General features: G+C 51.5%; 1 protein-coding gene across 1 annotated transcript in view; it reads left to right on the top strand.

Moving 5' to 3' along the window:
- The first annotated feature begins 11,489 nt into the window (after positions 1–11,489).
- The window catches only part of LOC142570684 (2-Hydroxyacid oxidase 1-like), a 55,464-nt gene continuing 47,140 nt past the window's right edge, over positions 11,490–19,813 (top strand). Inside the window, exons 1-2 of the mRNA XM_075679032.1 lie at positions 11,490–11,625; positions 18,888–18,979. Of these exons, the coding sequence (XP_075535147.1) occupies positions 11,490–11,625; positions 18,888–18,979 (228 nt within the window). The remainder of the gene's footprint in view (positions 11,626–18,887; positions 18,980–19,813) is intronic.

The raw sequence follows: 19,813 nt of genomic DNA, 5'->3' as shown, positions 1-19,813 counted from the left end.
GAACTACCGACCTCGACGTACTTCTCGACAGCCACGCAGTCACTGCCTTAGTCGACACAGGGGCCGATTACTCCGTAATGAGTGGACACATCGCCGCCTAGTTGAAGAAGGTTCAGACTGCATGGGAGGGCCCCCGAATTCGGGCCATTGGAGAACACCTCATTACGCCGACTGGAATCTGCACGGCAAGAATAACCGTTCATGACCGGACTTACCCTGCCAACTTCGTTATCCTCCAACAGTGTTCACGAGACATCATTCTCGGCATGGACTTCCTGGACCAACACGGCGAAATCATAGACCTGAAGTCAAAATCGATAACGCTGTCAGAAGATCAAGCGATACCGCCGGAGAGCTTTCGTAGTCAACACGCCTTGAGTGTTCTCGAAGATCAAGTGAGCATCCCGCCTCGCTCGAGCATTGTTATTTCGGTCGGCCCCGAAACACCCGCTGACGTCGAAGGCGACCAACGACTACTGCTAGACCGTGAAATTTGCGTCGCAAGAGGGATCGCTCGACTGCGTGGAGGGAAAACTGAAGTGTTGCTGACAAAATTCAGCCAAGAGTTCAAGCGCATCAACAAGGGCACGACGATCGCGTACATCGAGGAAATTCTGGAAACCAGTAAAGCGTTTGTCTTCTCGGATTCCGCCGCATCTACCCCGATGACGATGGTTCCCGAACCAGACCACAACATTAACCCAAGTCTCCCCGTGATTGAGCAACAGCAGCTCAGAAGTCTGCTCCGACGATACAAAGGCTGCTTTTCGACGTCATCGAGGATTCGACAAACACCAGTCGCCAAGCATCGCATAATCACCGAGGAGCGCACTCGACCACTCCGCCAGAGCCCTTACTGAGTTTCGCCGCGAGAACGTGCAGCTATAAGAGAACAAGTCGACGAAATGCTGCGCAACGACATCATCCAGCCGTCGAAAAGCCCGTGTTCATCGCCTGTTGTCCTGGTAAAGAAAAAGGACGGAACCCTACGTTTCTGCGTCGATTATCGTCGTCTGAAGAAGATCACTAAGAAGGACGTATACCCCCTCCCCCGAATAGACGACGCATTGGATCGGTTCTGCAACGCTACATGCTTCTCGTCGATGGACCTGAAGTCTGGCTATTGGCGAATAGAAGTCGACGAAAGAGATCGCGAAAAGACTGCCTTCATCACCCCAGACGGCCTCTACGAGTTCAAGGTTATGCCATTCGGACTGTGCTCGGCGCCTGCAACGTTCCAGCGCGTCATGTGCACGGTGCTAGCAGGATTGAAGTGGCAGACCTGTCTCGTTTATTTGGATGACGTCGTCGTCTTCGCCGGAAATTTCGACGATCACCTCAGGCGGCTTGCGACAGTACTAGAGGCCATCAAGTCGTCAGGGCTTACTATGAAGCCGGAAAAATGCCGCTTTGCTTACTATGAATTTCTGTTCCTATTCCACGTAATCAGCAAATGTGGTGTCCGTCCGGACCCGCAAAAGACAGCTGCCATCGCACAGTTCCCGCAACCCATCAATAAGAAGGCAGCGCGTAGATTCCTTGGCATGTGTGCCTTCTACAGGGGCTTTGTCAAGGACTTTTCACGCATCGCCGAGCCGTTGACACGTCTAACTAAATGTGATGTTGAGTTCAAGTGGGGAAACGCCGCAGACCGACGCATTTGCAGAACTCAAACGACGCATGCAGTCGCCGCCGGCACTTGCGCACTTCGACGAGTACGCCGATACAGAAATCCATACTGACGCCAGTAGCCTAGGCCTCGGTGCCGTTCTAGTCCAGAGAAGAAACGGAGTCGAACAGGTGATAGCTTAGGCTAGCCGGTCGCTGTCAAAAGCGAAAGGCAACTATTCTACGACCGAAAAGGAATACCTCGCCATCGTTTGGGCTACAGCTAAATTTCGCCCTTATCTTTATGGCAGGCCATTCAAAGTCGTCAGTGACCATCACGCGTGGTGTTCGCTAGCGAATATAAAGGATCCATCAGGACGACTGGCACGGTGAAGCCTCAGACTACAATACGACATCACTGTAACCTACAAGTCCAGACGAAAACACTCCGATGCCGATTGCCTATCACGCGCACCCATTGACCCGCCGCCGCAAGATGACAAGAATGACGACGCCTTCCTTCGAATGATAAGCGCGGAAGACTTCGCTGAACAGCAACGGGCAGACCCGGAGCTAAAAGGCCTCGTCGAATATTTGGAAGGGCACACCGACGTTGTCACCAGGGCATTTCAGCGCGGATTATCTTCCTTCACGCTTCAAAATATTCTACTCGCGAAGAACTTCTCACCAGCCCGCGCCAATTACCTTCTTGTTGTCCAGTCAGGACTTCGTCCAGAAGTATTGCACGCCCTACATGACGATCCGACCGCTGAACACCTCGGATTTTCCCGGACACTATCGAGGATACAAGAAAAGTAATATTGGCCGCGCCTGACCGCCGACGTCGCCCGTTATGTCAGAACATGCCGAGCCTGTCAGCGACGCAAGACACCGCCGACAAGGCCAGCTGGATTACTACAGCCAATCAAGCCTCCTTGCCGACCATTCCAGCAGATCGGGATGGACTTGCTGGGATCTTTCCGACGTCAATAACCAGAAATAAGTGAATCGTCGTGGCGACGGACTACCTCACCCGCTTCGCTGAAACAAAAGCACTGCCGAAAGGTAGCGCAGCCGAAGTGGCGAAATTCTTTGTCGAAAACACCCTGCTGCGACATGGCTCCCCAGAAGTCATCATCACCAACAGAGGAACGGCCTTTACAGCGGAGTTCACCCAAGCCATTCTGAAATACAGTCACACAAGGCACAGGAGGACTACGGCCTACCACCCGCAGACGAATGGCCTTACGGAGCGGCTGAATAAGACCCTCGCCGACATGTTAGCGATGTACGTCGACGTCGAAACAAGACCTGGGATGCCGTCCTGCCGTATGTAACATTCGCTTACAACACGGCGGTGCAAGAAACAACACAGATCACGCCGTTCAAGCTGGTCTACGGCAGGATCCCGACCACGACGCTCGATGCCATGCTGCAGCACGTCACTGACGAGAAGAACCTTGACGTCGCTACCTACCTCCAGCGCACCGAAGAAGCCCGACAGCTCGCCCGCCTGCGGATCAAGAACCGGCAGAGGACCGACAGGCGACACTACAACCTCCGACGACGCTTCGTCGAGTACCAGCCCGGCGACCGTGTTTGGGTACGGACCCCGACACGCCGACGAGGACTCAGTGTGAAACTACTGCGAAGCTATTTCGGACCCTACAAGGTCATCCGACGTATTGGCGCACTGGACTATGAGGTCGTGCCAGACGGCATTTCGCATTCAGAGCGGCGCCGCGCACGATCTGAAGTGGTCCACGTTCTGCGCCTTAAACCCTTTTACGGACGCTGACGAACTTCCTTATTTTTGTTTTTGTTTTCTGTGCTACAAGTGCTTTTGTTTATTACTTTCGTTTGCTTGCAGCATCGGGTCGATGCTTGTTAAGAGGGGGGTATTGGCACGTGTACTTATCTTTATCGGGCGACCACGTTTGGCCGCTTAACAAATGCAATCGCACAGCGCGGGACGCGCCTGCATGTATCGGAAGTTTCTGGAAAGTTATCGATGCTGTATTCTCTTGTTGAATTTCTATGTGCAATTTTGTTTTCTTTGTGTCTGTAATTCTGTATCCTAACGCAATGTTTCCCACCTGCTATGATCTTGTGTACAAGATCGCAGTATTCATAAATAAATAAAAAAAATAAAATGCTTCTACCCGGCTGTCTTGTTGTCGCCGATCCTTGCGTTATCTGATGTCATCGCGTGACGCGAATGGTGTAGAACTTTGTGGAAGGCACGTGGGCCCGGACGATTAGTCTGGAACATTCGACGACTGCTGTGTAAAAGCCGACGCACTTGACCCGCTGATCAGATTTTCGACTATCGCCGACCGTGTTCGCCGCTATCGTTGCGCTATAAATGTAGCCTGTTTTTGTGGGCACAGGTTCGCCCAATAAAAGTTAGTTTTGTCTTTCACAGTATTTGCTACTGTGTTCTTGAACGTCACCACCACGTGACAATATAGCTCCAAAAGCAGGCCAACAAAACAGATTTCGCGCCTTCGAAAACAAAATGACGTCACTTCTGCTTTGAACGGACATGGCGTCACATTCTTTTTTTCTTCCGCCGGAAGTGTTCCCACCACATACATATGGCGCTAAGCCCCATGAACCGCCGATGGACCACCATGTGTTGAACGTATGGGCTCCTATGGATGCTTCGCTACCAGGTACATTTACCTTGCCGCTGCTGTCATGAGCGTTCCTGCTGAGGAGCTGCGTGCATAACACGGACGTGCGGCAAACGCTGGTCTGAGTGTAACACAGTCACCGTCAGGCTAAATCGACTTAACCCTCTCACTGGGAACCGACAAACGCCGACGGTTTTCCGTGGCCCTCATGCATAATCGAGGTGCCACGCCCTTAACGCCGCATCAAGCGTTCCTCGTCAGAGCCACTTTCTGACATGCCTCTTATCTTCAATATTCTGTAAGTGTTCATCACTATGTAGCGTTCCAGCGCCAAGAATGGGCAGACACCGAGAAGGCGCACCAGAGTCTCGGGGTCTCCGTACCTCTTGAAGGCAGGTCACGTGACGCGGCCGTTGGTGTACAGCCGGGCCGCAGTCTAAGTACAGCTAGTCCGCAAGAGCAGGAGCCTGGATGGCCTCTTCTGGTGAGGCCGTTCCTTGGAAGCGGCTTCGGAGCCTTGCCACTAGCCACTCGAGGGTCCGGCTTAATGGAGGTCGGCAGGCACCGTAGCCGATATCTCGTGTAGTCCGAAGCCGTTGTTGCTCTGGTAACAGGGACTACATCATGTTGAGCAGCTTTGGCGTAGGTATTGGCATCCTCGTCCCCGGCTACCTCGACATGGGAGAGCAGGCAATGGAAGAATATTTTGATTCCGGCGGTGGCTAGAGCCGATAACTTCGCAAGCAGCCGCAGCCCTGTTAGTCCTGCCCGCCGCGGGTTGACGAGGGTTTGGGGCGCTGGCTTAGAGTCGCACACCAGCGTCTGCTGGGGAGGATGCTCCGCAAGAAGCTCGGCAGCCAGGTGCAGCCCTGCGAGCTCAGCTGCCGTAGAACTTGTTGTAAACGGGTATCCGACACTGCCTGTGACAGGCGAGAGATGGAACTGTGCACGCCACTGCTACCGACCCGCTGGCGAGGACTGAACCACCCTGAACACCAGCAGGTGTCCTTCCAACTCCTCCTGGAGCCTATACGCTGCCGCCGGCTGCAGGGCTGGGGCTTGTGCTCTCCGCTTGGCTATCCCCTTGAGGGAGAGGTGCACGTCCTGAGGTCGGAGATGGGGAGGAGGAAGAGCCACTGCCACAAGTAGGTGGGGAATAGTGATCAACACTTACAGACGCCACGGGCTTCTAGCGGCCACAGAGACGGACCTGCGGTTTCTAGTGTGTCACCGGCTCACTGCGCTGCGAAGCCTGCTTGAGTTCATAAATTTCACTGGGAATAGACAACCTGTAAGCGCCCACTACAACGCTGGCCACTTTACTGAGGACTGCCACCTGTCGCGCATGGTGGAGTCTATCAGGCCACATCCTCCCTCTATCAGCTTTCACTTCGCACTCCCTCTCACCTTAGGATGCTTCGCCGTGCTACCTCACGGGTTGCAGAATAAAGCGTCTTTCCTTTCTTTAGATCGCTATCATCATCATTGCACTATTTTTGCTGCGCAGGAGCACTTCTATGCTCTCTCGCGTGCTGCGCTGTGAAACGTCATCTCCTTGTGCACTCCGTTTCATACATAGCAGTCAATGCTGTGGAAAATGCAAACATCTTGCAATGACTTCTTTCGCACTTTTCTATGTCTCCACGAACAACGGTCATTGGCCAGCTCTACAAATCGGCACTTTTCATCTAAGGCCGTGAAGCATTCCATAGGGCACTAAAGTTGCTCATACTTTGTATTTCATTATTTACAAAGCTATTCCTTGGAATTTTCAGAATGAAAGCCCACAAACAAATGCCATGAAACAAAACGTGTTCTACATTAAAATTGGCAGTGGCTTAGCTTGGATATACCAAGCTTAGCCACTGCTTAGCTTAGCTTAGCCAGGTTATACCTAGCGAAAGCTAAGGCATATCATCGTTAGCATTGGTTAATCTTGATTTCAAGTCCAGGCTAGTCTGGTTGTCTAGCTATGTTGCGGCGTTTAGCCAGTCGCTTGGCACGCTGTTGGTCTGTTTCCTGGGCGATTCATTTCCTCTTAATCTCGTTCCGATGTCAAGTGCAGGCCTCCTCCTGCTTATCAGAATTATACTGCCGCCTCAACTGTGGTTGCGGCGCACGCGAGCTCTCCTTTTGAATGCTCCGACATGTTATGAGGCATGCGATGCAGCTGGCGAAGCGAGCGGAGGCAAGCGCAATGACGAGGAACGCGGTGTGACGTCATACCAAATGGCGGTGGCGGAATGGCGCGGCGCTGCGCAGCGGCGGTACACCTGTGGCTCGGTGCTACTAGTGGCGCATGCACAGTATTGACTAGGGAGCGAGAGAGAGAGAAATATCCGCGGCGAGGCGCGCATTGTGAATGTAGCGTCCGCGACTGTGTTCGCGCCATTTCAGTTTGTGCTTCGGCGCCGTGGTTCTCACTCTCTATGTTCGCAGCGTTTCTTTGCATGTCTAGCACTTGCGCTTTCCTTTTTTGGGCCTGGCGCACCCACAGAATAAAGGATGTTCAACCGGTGACATGCAGCTGTCACGGCTGATGTTGGCGCCTCATCATTCAATTCGCTTCAATACGCCAATGTCGCCCTCTTTACCGTCACGAAGAGCCCACTGACCGATGACAGGGTCATTATCAGGTATTCCCGGGAAAATCAACGGCGGGTTCACTGTTTGCCACGCGGTTGCCTCGTATTGTGCCACGTTGGAGACAGGTGCACCAGGTTGGAGACAGGTGTGCCACGTTGTTGACAGGTGTGCCACATTGGAGACAGGTATACAACATTGGTAACAGGTGTGCCACATTAGAGACAGGTGTGCCACGTTGGAGACAGGTGCACCACGTTGGCGACAAGTGGCGGTTGGGCGTTTGTGACTGGCCAGTGAATTCCCTCGTCGAGGGAAAGAGGGAGTTAAACGGCATAGAAAGCGGATGCGGAAGGCTGTGAGAGGAAGAGACGCATGAACATGCTCCCATAGCTGGAGCCGTGCTGAAACATGACCCATGTACCTTTTTTTAATATAATCCTTTTTCTCATTCTTCGAACGTCGCCCAGAACCCTGATTTCTCCCGGCACCTGGCACGGCACCATCCATGGAACCTTCGTGGCTGCAAGGACCCCCGACTGTCACAACACCCTGTGGCACAAAAGGCATCGCAGTGTCCGCGCCCTTTCAATATGTGCTTCAACGCCGTGGTGCTACCTGTGCAAGTTCATGGCAACCGCATGCTTGCCCGTAGCCCACGTTCACGCAGTGAAACGTCGCTGCAATTTTTGGCCGCAATTGGGCGCAATTGTTTTTATTGCCATAACTATTATAGGGACAGTCCAGGTGCATTTCTGCCGTCGCCGTGAGCTTCCGTATGAGTGAAAGCGTGTGAGGTGAGCTGGCGAACGCGGTTGAATCTCGCGTGCGCGAGCGAGGAACGCCACCCAGATCCGTGCCCTCTGGTGTGGCGCGCAAGGCAGGGCAATGGGCAGGCGTGTCAGGCGAGGGAGGAAGGGCGTTCCTCTGTGGCGGCTGCTAAGGTGCCTCGATGTCCTCCTCGCTGGCCGCTCCATATGCAGCCGCACGAACACGAAGCTCGCCGCTCCCAGTTAGTCAAACGAATAAATATGGAAAACCCACTACCAGACACTACGTATTATTATACGTACGCTAGTCACTCGGAGGGTAGATGTCTAACTGCAGTAGTCGGCCCTGACTACGAGCATGTAAACGCACACATAGGAGTCCCCGACCCATCCGACGCAGAGTCTCTTGCTATTCTCGAAGCAGTCACCCGGCCTCATCATCCTACCGAACGCATCTTTATTCGCACCGATAGCCAAGATGCATGCCGCATGTTTTGCGACAACTTGCTACCTGAGCATATACACAGCCTACTTCGATGTCACTTGAATGCACACCCTTCGCTCTGTGTTACCTTGCAGTGGATACCTAGGCATCAAGGCATGGGGGGAGGGGGACTCCCGAGCTCATGAGCTCACCCGCGTAATTAGTTTTCCGGGTCCCCCGGGCCTATGGCCATCCGAATTTCACTCAAGGGAACACAGAAAGACTTTGCACAAGGAGCGCACATCACTTTTAAAGCAACTTCGCACCAATGCCGCCGCCTTTATTACTCCTCCTGCTAACCTCTCTCGAGAAGCCAGCGCTATTCTCCGAAGACTTCAAACAAACTCAATAGTGACTCCTCTTTTCCGTCACTATATTCAAGGCCTACCTGGGTCACCGAAATGCCCGAACTGCATGGAATATCCGTCCCTAGAGCATTGTTTATGGCGTTGCCCTCACATTCAACCCAAACTGCATTCAGCCCTCTCCAGCATTCCCACTAACATCAAGCCATGGTCATGGACGGACTGGCTCACTCCACCACCCCAGGCAACTAACATTCTCCTGCCGGTGCTTATCCAGCACGTCAGAGACGTGTTGGGTGAGGACTGGTAGCTGACCGACCAGGGTTGAGCGTCGGACGCTGGCGTAAAAGTAAAAAGTTTTCTCTCTCTCTCTCTCTCTCTACAGAGTGGAGACAACCGCGGCGTCTGATACGGCGGCAGCCACGTGAGTCGCGGATGCCGTAGTAGACGCCTTGGGCGGAAGCCGTAGGGACGCATTGCCGGCGCTCGAGTGTTTTGAAAACTGTCTGCGACGTGAGGAAACTACGCGCCCGCGCGGGCCTAATCTTTAAAGCGATCTGCGATGTTTGCAGAGCGCGCATAGAGACGGTAGCTGTACATGGGCTGTGCTTTCGACGTTTAGTTCGCGTTGAAGCGACAGATGCGCGGACGCCAATGGGCTCGCGGCTATGCAATGATTCCTAACTCCGGCGTTTTTAGTTTCCGTTGTCATCGAGAGAGGTATGCTCATAATGACCTTTGCTCGCGTGACACCGTGCTGGTTCATTTAGTTAAAACACGTAGGCGGGCTAGTTGGTTTGAATTCATGATAGAATGTGTAAGCGCGACCGAACAAGGACGTAGAAAGAATCAGATACACAAAGTCAACGCTGTCTCTGTGCTTCTCTTTCTTTCTACGTCCCCGCTAAGTCATGCTTACGCATCCTATAATTGTTAATTTAGTTAGCGGGCGAATGATTACAAGTTTACACGGCCGATAAAGCTACTATCCTACTTCGTACAATTATATTCCAATTTGCTATCGCAATAGGCGCTTTGCCTTTCAGGCGAGACAGCGAATTTTTATATATGCTCAGTGTTAAATGAAACAAGGCTTAGTCCTTAGAAACAAACACACTGTCGTATACTGTTGCTAATGGGTAGTTTTCGATAAGCTTTATGTTTTTGTTGTTATTTTCACTTTTTTTGTTATCAACCCGTCGCGAAGAGCGTCGCGTGCATGCTCGCTCCAGCAAACGCTCTTGGAGCTCAGCTAAGCGTGGACAGAAAGCGCAGAGTGAAAACGTTTCCTGACCAAACTTCTTGCGCAGCTTCCACAGCGTTGACAGCTACGTACGGAACGGAAATGTGTGTTACAGTGTCTGTTAGCACCCGGTATGAGAAGCTCAAGCCACGGCCGCTGGATAAAAAATTTGAAGGCCCAATCCACTCTGTGAAGGTGAATTGCCAGTGAAGCTGTTACCATCCACTTAACCTATTCTAGTCTAACGAATGAAATGAGTACGCCGTAAAATGCAGTTTATAACCATTTATCGCACAACGACATTCACAACGGCTTTACGATTGCTGTGGTATACACTGAGGTTGTCAGTTTTGCCAGTTCCCACGTTCTTCGCCAGCATTATGTCGACACATGAGTCACGGATGGTGGTTGGTAGTTTCTTTTCTGTGTAACACTTTAGTACAAACTGTTAGAAGACAAAATCTACGAACCACTTGTTTTCCTGTTTGGAAATGTCGACCTTAAACTCCCCCATCATGACGAAAGGCGTAATGTTATCTCCCGCCAACACCGCGAAGTGCGTTCGCATGAACCGCTCTACGTCGGTCTTGGAAGTGCTCGGCGAAGTGTACATGGTGAAGATGACGATTCCATCGCCCGTTTTTTATGGCACACACATCGCCGCAGTCAATTGGGTCAGACTTTAGCGTGTAAGCTGTCACGCACGCTTCTTGCGTAGACGGCGACTTCGGCAGCGCGGTTCTCACTTCGTTTCGTGGCCGTTATTCCAACCTTGCCGGTCACTTCGGCGACTATGTCCGTCCGCGTTTCGGAGAGACACAACACCTGAACCTCGTTTAGTACGGAGTCATGCGTTATATCTTTGGAAGGAAGACCAAGCGATCTCACGTTGAGAGAGGCAAGCGAGATCAAGTACGGTTCCCGCAACATGGCAAGGCAAGCCTTCGTGACGGTGACCAGGTGATGGAGCGGAGTTTTCTGTGGACTGCCACGAACGAATCGCCGGTTGGTAAAGGTAAACAGCTTCGCTGTAAAAGAAAGTGCGGCTTGCCGGGTGCATCGAAAACGCTGTCATCTGCCGTGGCACCAGCAGTCGAAAACTGCTGTCAGGGATCGGCATAGGAAATGCGCGAGGAACGCTCCTGGAACGTCGTCGCCCGTCGAAACCGACACGTCTCGTCCCCGACCGCTAGTGTTATTTGGCCCAGTCAACCGGCCGAGAATGGAACTACGGCTGAGACATTCGCTCCCATTGCAGCCCGGCTGACGTGGCAGGCCACACTTTTTTTATCCAGTGGCCGTGCTCAAGCAATACCACCTAGACAGCACAATGCCTGTTAACTCCGATACATGAAGTCATGCTACTGACCCGAAATTTCCATTGCCGACGTTAGCGTGATGAAGCGGTGACGTCAAATCACGACCGCTTACTCGGGAGCATAACGATTAGGTTCTATTGCAGTCGGGCCAGCAGCATGAAGTCGGGGATGGCGGTAAACAGACCTTGTGCTATCTAGGTGGTGTTGGCTCAACCTCACTGTTAAAATTGCGATTGCTTTCAATGTCTTGCCTTCGGGGGAAACTGCCTCTTTTTCGATTTCTTTTCGAAGTGATCATTCGTAATAGTTAAATGTCAGCTGTAGCTGTCGTAGCATATGAAAAAAGTGAAATTACCGGCGAATTTGTTTCTGTCATCGGAAAGGGCAAAGGGAAGTGTACACAAAAGACGGATTTCAATATATATTTTTGTAGAGAGCAAACGTCACGTAGCAAGCTTGAGTTTTCTTGTTCATTCGCATTTGTAATTTTTTTTGCTTCAGGTTGGGTAATTTCGACGAGACCATTTATGCCAACTTCAATATGACGAATGCCACCAGCGGCTCCGGTCTCACTAAGTACACGAACGACTTCTTCGACCAGACACTTACGTGGCAGGACGTTCTTTGGCTCAAGAATGTCACAGCGCTACCCGTAGTACTCAAAGGAATCATAACCGGTAAGACACAAATCTTCAAGTCTAAACGCCCATCCAATGGATACCTTATACAATTATAATTGCAAAATGCGCACATTCAATACTTTGCAACAAACAGTTTAATTTAAAAGAAATTTGTGGAGAAAGAATCGACGATGATTGTTAACGTCATCGAATAGCTGAATTGATTATTCACAGAATTGTGTGCTTCACGACAGATATTTCTTGCAGCGAAGATATTTACGTAGCGTATTTTTTTGCTTCGTTGCATAATGCCGCATAAAATGGAACCGTTATCCAGCAAATCTATGTCGGTAGTATAAGTAGACAGCATGTCTGTTTCACAGACCTGTAGACCTTTTGCATAATACCGCCAATACTGTGCGCATATTGGTTTAGACATACGGGCGAGCGCATAGCCGTGCACGTTCTGCGACAGGTCTTATTGAGCTTACGCGGTGTTCTGACGCGAGTACACACAGACTCTCTCTCTCTCTCGCTCGAACGCGCACACACGCAGCATGTTCGTCGCACACCGTGGTCCTGCGATCGTAAGCCTAGTTAGGGGTATCACGACAGGGAGCAATTACGTCGAGAAGAGCGGCGAGTTAGGTAAGTTGGTTGAAGTTCATGATTGCGGCAACGCAAAGGACAAGTACGAAGCGGCACGTGCTTGTGAGCGCCGTGTTGTCATCGCACTTCGTCCGTGTCTACGCTGCCGCTAATCACGAGCAATATCTTGGCGTATACTTCAGGCTTTTCACCCCGAAGGCATCGTTGACTGTTACGACGTGAAAGCGCTGAAGTGGAGAAGCTCTAACTGTGGGAGCTACTACTTTTGCCGAGTCTAATGTGATTCTAGATTACACCAGAGAAAATTACGCGAAAAAATTTATAGGGCATATTACATTCCTATAACACGTGAAGCGAAAGCCTCCTGCACACTTAGTTATGTATTAAGTTAGAAGTTATAGGATAAAAGGGGTGAGACATCTTGTAAGACATAACGAGCCTCAGTGTGAAGTATGCGCATAGTGCTTTAGGTGGATGTCCTCAACGACATATGCAAGCACTTAATGTACTACATAAAGGTGCGGCATGCTTGTCGCCAGTAAGTGTTACAAATGTGTAATGCAAGCGGAACAACAATACGTTGCATACTTTCAGCATGGGAAAGCAGAACTCGCGGTCGAGCGCCATGCTCCTGCCCCTTCGCACGTAGCACCTCCTGTCTACTTTGGCGAGCATCCCCGGCCATAGCGTACTTCCAAGACCTTGTGCGCAATCCGCTAGGGGCCTGGTGAGCGTCATTCACAGCAGTCTCTCTGGCTTCGCAGTAGACTGTGCCACTACCGCCACCACCGCCGCGTGACCTCTGTGACGCGACACCTGTTTTTCTGTCTGCGCGCGCCGCTCGGTCCCCTCTCCAGTCGCCGTTAGCTCGGAGAAGGTCACGTGAGTTCTTTTTTTTTTGTACTACTCGACTACACGTCATGTTTGTTTCAAGGCCATCTCGCAACGAGCTACTTAAGGCTTTCGCCTTAATACGGAAGCAAATCAAGACGCGCGGCATGTTGCAATATCTTGTGCACTGATGTATAGCAATGCCATGCGATCATAATCTAGCACGGTCGAACTGACCTCGTCAACGCAAGAGTATTGAACGACATCATCAGGTCTTCTCGTTGCGGGCACTATACCAGTGTACCATCATTGACTCAAGAAACGCGTCTGCTGTCGCCCGGAGGGTATTATGGGCGGCTAACGCAGCTCCTCACGACGGTGCCCTCTATAGCGCAATAGTGCGAATAACGCTGTGCACCTTCTTCTAAATATACTTTGTGGCTACTGAATCAACGCTACTGAACTTAATCGTTACAATTTTTGTGAAAAAATTACGAGCCTTTTCACTATGTGAAGATGGAAGACAGCGAAGCTGTGTAGCTCAATAGCTATATCAATTTCTAAATGGTTGTTATTGTACATTGTTTCAATAAAGGCACAAGCACATAACTCTGCTGTTTCTTTAGTGTTTTATATGTCATCTTTTTCTTTCTTTTTTTCTTCATTGTTGACGTTTTATTTTTTGCATTTCTTTTGCTTTTACATATACCCTAACATCTCGACACGCATCCTCATAGACTACCGTTTCGGCAACAGCATCCATCGCTCCGCCACATTAAAAAGAAGCATTAACAAACCTCATAACTTACCAATGACAGGAACGCCAGTCTCAAATCGCGAAACTTCTCAAACACTCAAAAAAATAAACAAATTAAATGTTTGTTTTTACGGAACCGTTCCTTTAGTCTTTCGTTCCGAGCCGTACTCGTGGTAGTCGTGGTTTGAAAGGTTTTCTGTCTATCCAGGAACTTGCAAAAGGCCTCACATTCTGTCAGCTCTTTCAAGCCGTTGCCTTTCTTGCCAATTAGCGTCGTAATAATTGTAATATAACATCGTAATGTCACCTCGTAATAATGCTGCCATGGCTGTGATCGAAGAAGAAACATTACTAAAGAACAGTCAGGCAGTTTTTGCTGTGGTGGCCTCAGGTGGCGGCTCGAGGTCCTTGGACTCGGGCGGCATCTTCGGCTTGCCGGACGGCCCAGAGCTGGTCTACCAGCTCTGAACTTTTGATAGCCGCCTCGCAGCAGCGGCGACGCCTGAGGAGAAGGTCCCTGGCAGCTCTCGCATCCGGGGCGGCGTCGGGAAGAAGCGAGCTCGAACCTTTCCGTACTCTGGCAACGGCCCCGATTATGGACGCGTCGCGAACGCAGCTGGTGTGATTACCGTTGTTGCCGGCACATTCCCAGAGCATGTGTCGCAGCGTTGCTTTTTGTCCGCAAGTTTTACACGCGTCTGTTGGATATAAACGTGGATAGCATTGGTGTAAGATAGCAGGGCTAGGGTAGGTGTGTGTCTGGAGCAAGCGTAATGTTACGGCCTCGTTCCAGTGAAGTTTATCGTGCGGTGGCGGGAATGAGCGTCTTTCGAGTCTGTAGTGTTGGGTTAGGTCTCTGGACGTAGTTAGGCGATCGCCCCACGCCCAATTTGTTTCCTGTTGCTGTATTCCTGTTGTAGTGTCCCGATCCGGCAGATCCGATGCCCCGCTCTCGGGGACGGAGGCGGCGGCCACATAATCAGCGGCGGCTCGGCGTGTGAGACCTCGAGCCGTGGCGTGGGCCGCCTAGTTGCCTGCGAGTGGAACATCGGTGTGTGCGGGGGTCCGGAGTAGGAAGACCGTAAAATTTTGGGGTTGCAACGGCGATGACGAGTCGCCGTCGTCAGAAATTTGGAGTATGCAGGCCGCTTCCCACGAGACACGACCGCACGCGAAGCCGCGGATTGCCGCCAGCGACTCGCTGATCCCGATCGCAGCGTTCGGCACCGCGACAAGTGCTAGGGCTATCGCGGCTTCTTCGGCCGCCTCTGTCAGTCCCGTGGTCACCGTGGCGCTCGCGAGGCACTTACCCGTGCGGTCTACAACCGCGCTCGCGTGTGCGCTTCTCCCTTCTCCATATCGCGCCACGTCTACGTACACCGCCTCGTTGCTGTTACCAAACTTCTTCTGAAGGTCGCTTGCGCGTTTGTTTCGTCTCCCGGCGTGGTGCGTCGGGTGCATGTTCTTGGGAAGCGGCGGGATGATCAGGCGGTCGCGAACCGAGGCGGGAACCGCCGTCTTTTCTCCATGCTGAGTGTGGTACGTGATGCCGAGCGACTCGAGGATGCATCGACCTGCCTTTGACCTCGATAATCGTTCGTATTGCGCAACGTCGTGCGCGTCGATTAACTCTTCAAGTGAGTTGTGAACTCCGAGCTCTAGAAATTTCTCGGTGCTCGCGTTGAGTGGAACGCCGACCGCCCTCTTGAAAGCCTTTCGGATCACGCATTCCGATTTGTTTTTTTCGGACCCGATCCACTTCAGGTAGGGGGCAACATACGTTATGCGGCTTATAGCGTACGCCTGCACGAGACGGATCGCGCACTCTTCACGCATACCATTGCGTCTATTCGTGATGCGACGCAAGAGTCGGATCGTGTCATCCACCGAACGACGAAGTATTCGCACCGTCTCTCCGTTATGGCCGTTTGCCTGGAGGTGTAACCCTAGGATTCTAATTTTCTCTACGTGCGCTTCGGGAGTACCATCTGCCAATGTAATGCGTATTTTGGAGAATTCCCGTTCCTCTGCGCGCAGGGTTTTACAACCTCTCCTTGTGGGTTTGTAGAATAAGAGTTCGGACTTGGTAGCCGAGCACTCGAGGCCCATTTCACGCCAGTAATTCTGAACCACATCTACTCCTGCCTGTAGCGTTCGCTCGACGTGACCGTCACATCCTCCACCGGGAACCCAGAGGGGGATGTCATCCGCGTAGAGACTGTGATGTAACCCTTCTACTTTTGTTAATTTCTCGGGTAGACCGAGTAGAACTAAGTTAGAGTAATGATGATATGACGGATCCTTGCGGCGTGCCGCACGGACCCGTCTCAAATTCTGGCGATTCCTCGTCGCCGACGACGACGCATGCGCGCCTGCCCGAGAGGAAATCTCTAACGTAATTATACATTCTTTGGCCTAGTCCTAATGTTCTAATTGTTTTTAACATCACTTCGTGTTTAACGTTGTCAAACGCCTTTTTAATATCTAAGCCTAGAATTGCCTTAGTGGAGCTTGTAGTGTCGTCTACGATCTGGTGCTCAAGCTGAAGCAATGCGTCCTGTGCGGAGAGGTTGCGGCGGAATCCGAGCATGGTGTGCGGGAACGCGTCATAATCTTCGAGAAAGTCAGTCACGTGTGTTAGAACTGCGTGTTCCCTGACTTTGCCGACGCAAGACGTAAGCGAAATCGGTCTTAGATTATCTAGCGTACGTAACTTGCTTGCCAGGTTTATGAATCATGATAACGCGAATCCGTTTCCACGCTTCGGGAAGGGAACCCCATCGCCAGCACTCATTGACGTAGGCCGCGAGTCGGGAGATTGACTCGTCGTCTAGGTTGCGGCGAGTCTTGTTGGTAACCCGGTCCGGGCCGGGCGCCGATCGAGTGTTCAGTTCGAACAGGACTATCCGAGTTTCCGCTTCGCTAAATTCCGCGTCCAGTTTCTCGTTTGCGACGCCGTCGTATTCGGCGTGCTGGATGCGTTCGGCCTTAAAGTAACGGTCGCGTATTGCGTCGGGGAAGTTATCGCCTTTAATATCTCTTACTAGTCTACGAGTCTTGTGGCCTTGAGCGGCCCGAGTCTCCTCCGGATCCAATAGGTGTCTAAAAAGGCGCCAAGCGCTCGCCCCGGTCATCTGCCTCTCGAGGCCGTTGCACGTGTCTTCCCATTGTGCCCTGTATACCTGGAGTGCGTGTTCTTCGATGCCTCTGTCTAATTGTGCTATGCGTTTGCGCAACGCCTTATTATATCTTTGGCATTTCCATCTCTTTAGGAAGGCTCGCTTTCCTTCACACATGTGTAGGAGCCTGCTGTCGATTATTTCGAGGTTCGCCTCTGGCGGAACGTCGTTCGTAGCTGCGCCTACGTCCCTTCTGAGCGTCTCCGTCCACTCGTCTATGTCCGTAATCGGCTCGTCGCATCGCCCCGCTTCTTCTCGCTTCTTGCGGAACGTGTCCCACTTCACGAGTTTGAGCTTACGACCTTTGCCTTCAGGGTTAGTACCACGACCGCTCGGGCCCGTGCCTATCGTGATCTCGATCAGCGCGTGGTCGCTCCCCAAATCTTCCTGCGTATTTTGCCAGTGAGCTGTTGCTACGTTCGAAACGTACGCAAGGTCTGGTAACGTATCGGCACTCACGCTGTTCACTCTGCGTGTAGGATCGGCGGGATTCGCGATCAGTTCAAGCCTTTAGTCTTGCGAGTATTCCCAAAGGTGTTTGCCCTTGGGTGTTTCTCGGGTGTAGACCCAGGCCCCGTGGGGCGCGTTAAAGTCGCCCGCAACAAGTAGAGGCTCGCCGCCGGAAGCCGCGCGCGCGCCCCGTAGTAGGTCCCCGAATCTGTGCTGCAGCGTAGGTTTACTGTACACGTTAAGGACGAAGAGTCCTAACCCGCTCTCAGGAATTAATTCTACGAACACGTGAGGCATCTTTACGCAGGCAAGTTCTCGCTGCGCCACAGTGACGTTATGTCGAACGAGCACGGCGGCGGCCGGCGACGGGTGTGGCGGGGGAGACGGCCGGCGCGCCACCATCGCCCCCGGCCCCGCGCCACCCGCCACGCGGGCTGTAGCCCGTTTCCTTCTTTGCCTGTTCTCCGTAGTGGTCGCCTCTATGGCTTTGTAGCCAGCTAGTTTAACCGGATGGTTTGTCTGCTGTAAAAGGATCACATCCGGTTTCGTCTCGCGGCTGCGTTTGAATTGCTGGAGATTACCCCGCTTCCTCCTGTAGCCCCAGCAGTTCCACTGCCACATTGTGTATTGTTGTTTCCCAGTGTTAGTGTGCTTCGTTGCATGTGTAGCAATGGTGATGCTTGCGTTTAATTTAGCCCGTCACCATCGAGGTGACTTGGTTGCTGCTGCGCATGCAGCTGCGGTTGCGTCTCTACGTCTGTGAGCGTGTTGCTGCTGCTGTCTAGCGTACGGCTTCCTCATTGTTCTGATTGGTCTGCCTGCAGCTGGCGATAGCCTCGCTTCTATGTCTTCTATACGCGCCCAGTGCGCGGCGAACATTTGTGTTATTTGTTCAGAGAGCTTAGCTAACGCGTTATTGAACATTTCGCTCATATGAGCAGTCTGTTTTGTAAAACGTTCCTCGATGCTCTTCTCGATGCTGTCTACTCGTTTCCGTAGTTTCTCATAACGGCCGCATCGCTGTTTGGTGTCGGGTCTTGCGGAATTTAGTGCGATCCCTTTCGCGGTAACTGAACGATCATCGCGTTCATCCGCCGTCTCTCCCGAGCTGCCCTCGTCGTCCGTGTCCATCCCGGCCAGCTCAGGCCGCGATGGAGTCGGTGATCGATTTAAATTTCTTCTTCCTATCATCATCGCACACATGGCTTCATTGAGCCGGGACTGAAATGAATTCTCTAACATTCGATGACTGAAATATCTCATTTTCACAGCTGAGGAGATTTCCTGACAGGGGATATATATATTTTAAGCAATGGTTTTCACGGCTTTAGTTTCAACAGCAGTACCAGCTGTTTAGTATATCACACCGAGTGAGTATGAGCGCGAACATCGGCGAAGCGGTAACATGATTCGTGCTATAAGACGAGCGTTATGCTTTTGGCATTACTGTGGCTCAACATATGCTGACATGGTGGTTTTCGCGGAATTCGCAGCAGGGGACGCCGAGCTTGCGGTGGCGTACAACGCCAGTGCCATTCTTGTGTCCAACCATGGAGGTCGACAACTGGATGGAGCACCGGCCACTGTGAGCATACATACGGCATGCATCATACATGCACGACGATTCAAATACTCTTATTTTTAGCGAGCTGAACTAACAACACTAACAAGCATTAGTTAAAGATCGTTAGCAGTGCTTGACAGGTAACGTACGAGGTTACTAACTGCAACCATTGCTTTGTATGCTCTTCGTTACTTTAACCATGCCGGGGAAAGATTCAGACGAATGGATCGTCGAATAATTGTCCTCAACTGAATCTCTCATGCGTCGCTTTTCTGGATAATTATTACCTCGTGAGTGACGGATCATAACGTTGTTTCTGCAATAAAAGGACCTAAGTAATCATAATAATCGCGAATAAATTTCTCAAGCATAAAGACCCAGCTCTCTTTTTTCGGGAGTAGTGCTCGCCTCCTGATCGGTTGAAAGGATCAGAGTTGATAAGAGTGACCATAACTCGCCTCTTAGCGGTCCCTATATAGTATCTTATGGCTCTGGAGGCAAGCGTACTAGTGCTTCATGTCTAGCCATGATACCGCGATCTAAAGTTGTTTAAAAGTACAGGACCATATTAAACAGAGAACTCTCAAGTTCCAGGTAAGCATACCAAAGGCACTGGACAACAATAGAACGCCTCCAAAATTTCTTGCGGGGCTCTTGAATGACCTATATAATTGAAAATGAATAGTTCCCACTTAAAGGAACATGCCATCGACCGGCTCACACATATTTTGTTTAAGAAACTTAATTCTTCTTGTACAAGATTTACCCCCAGGGACAGCTCTTCACTTGCTTACTAGCACTGAACATCAAGTCAGTGTGATCTGAACAATGCGACGGCTTCCAAATAAAAGGAAT

Source organism: Dermacentor variabilis, chromosome 2, assembly GCF_050947875.1.
Source record: "Dermacentor variabilis isolate Ectoservices chromosome 2, ASM5094787v1, whole genome shotgun sequence".
NCBI classification, from domain to species: domain Eukaryota; kingdom Metazoa; phylum Arthropoda; class Arachnida; order Ixodida; family Ixodidae; genus Dermacentor; species Dermacentor variabilis.
This window is presented reverse-complemented; position numbering and strand designations above follow the sequence as displayed.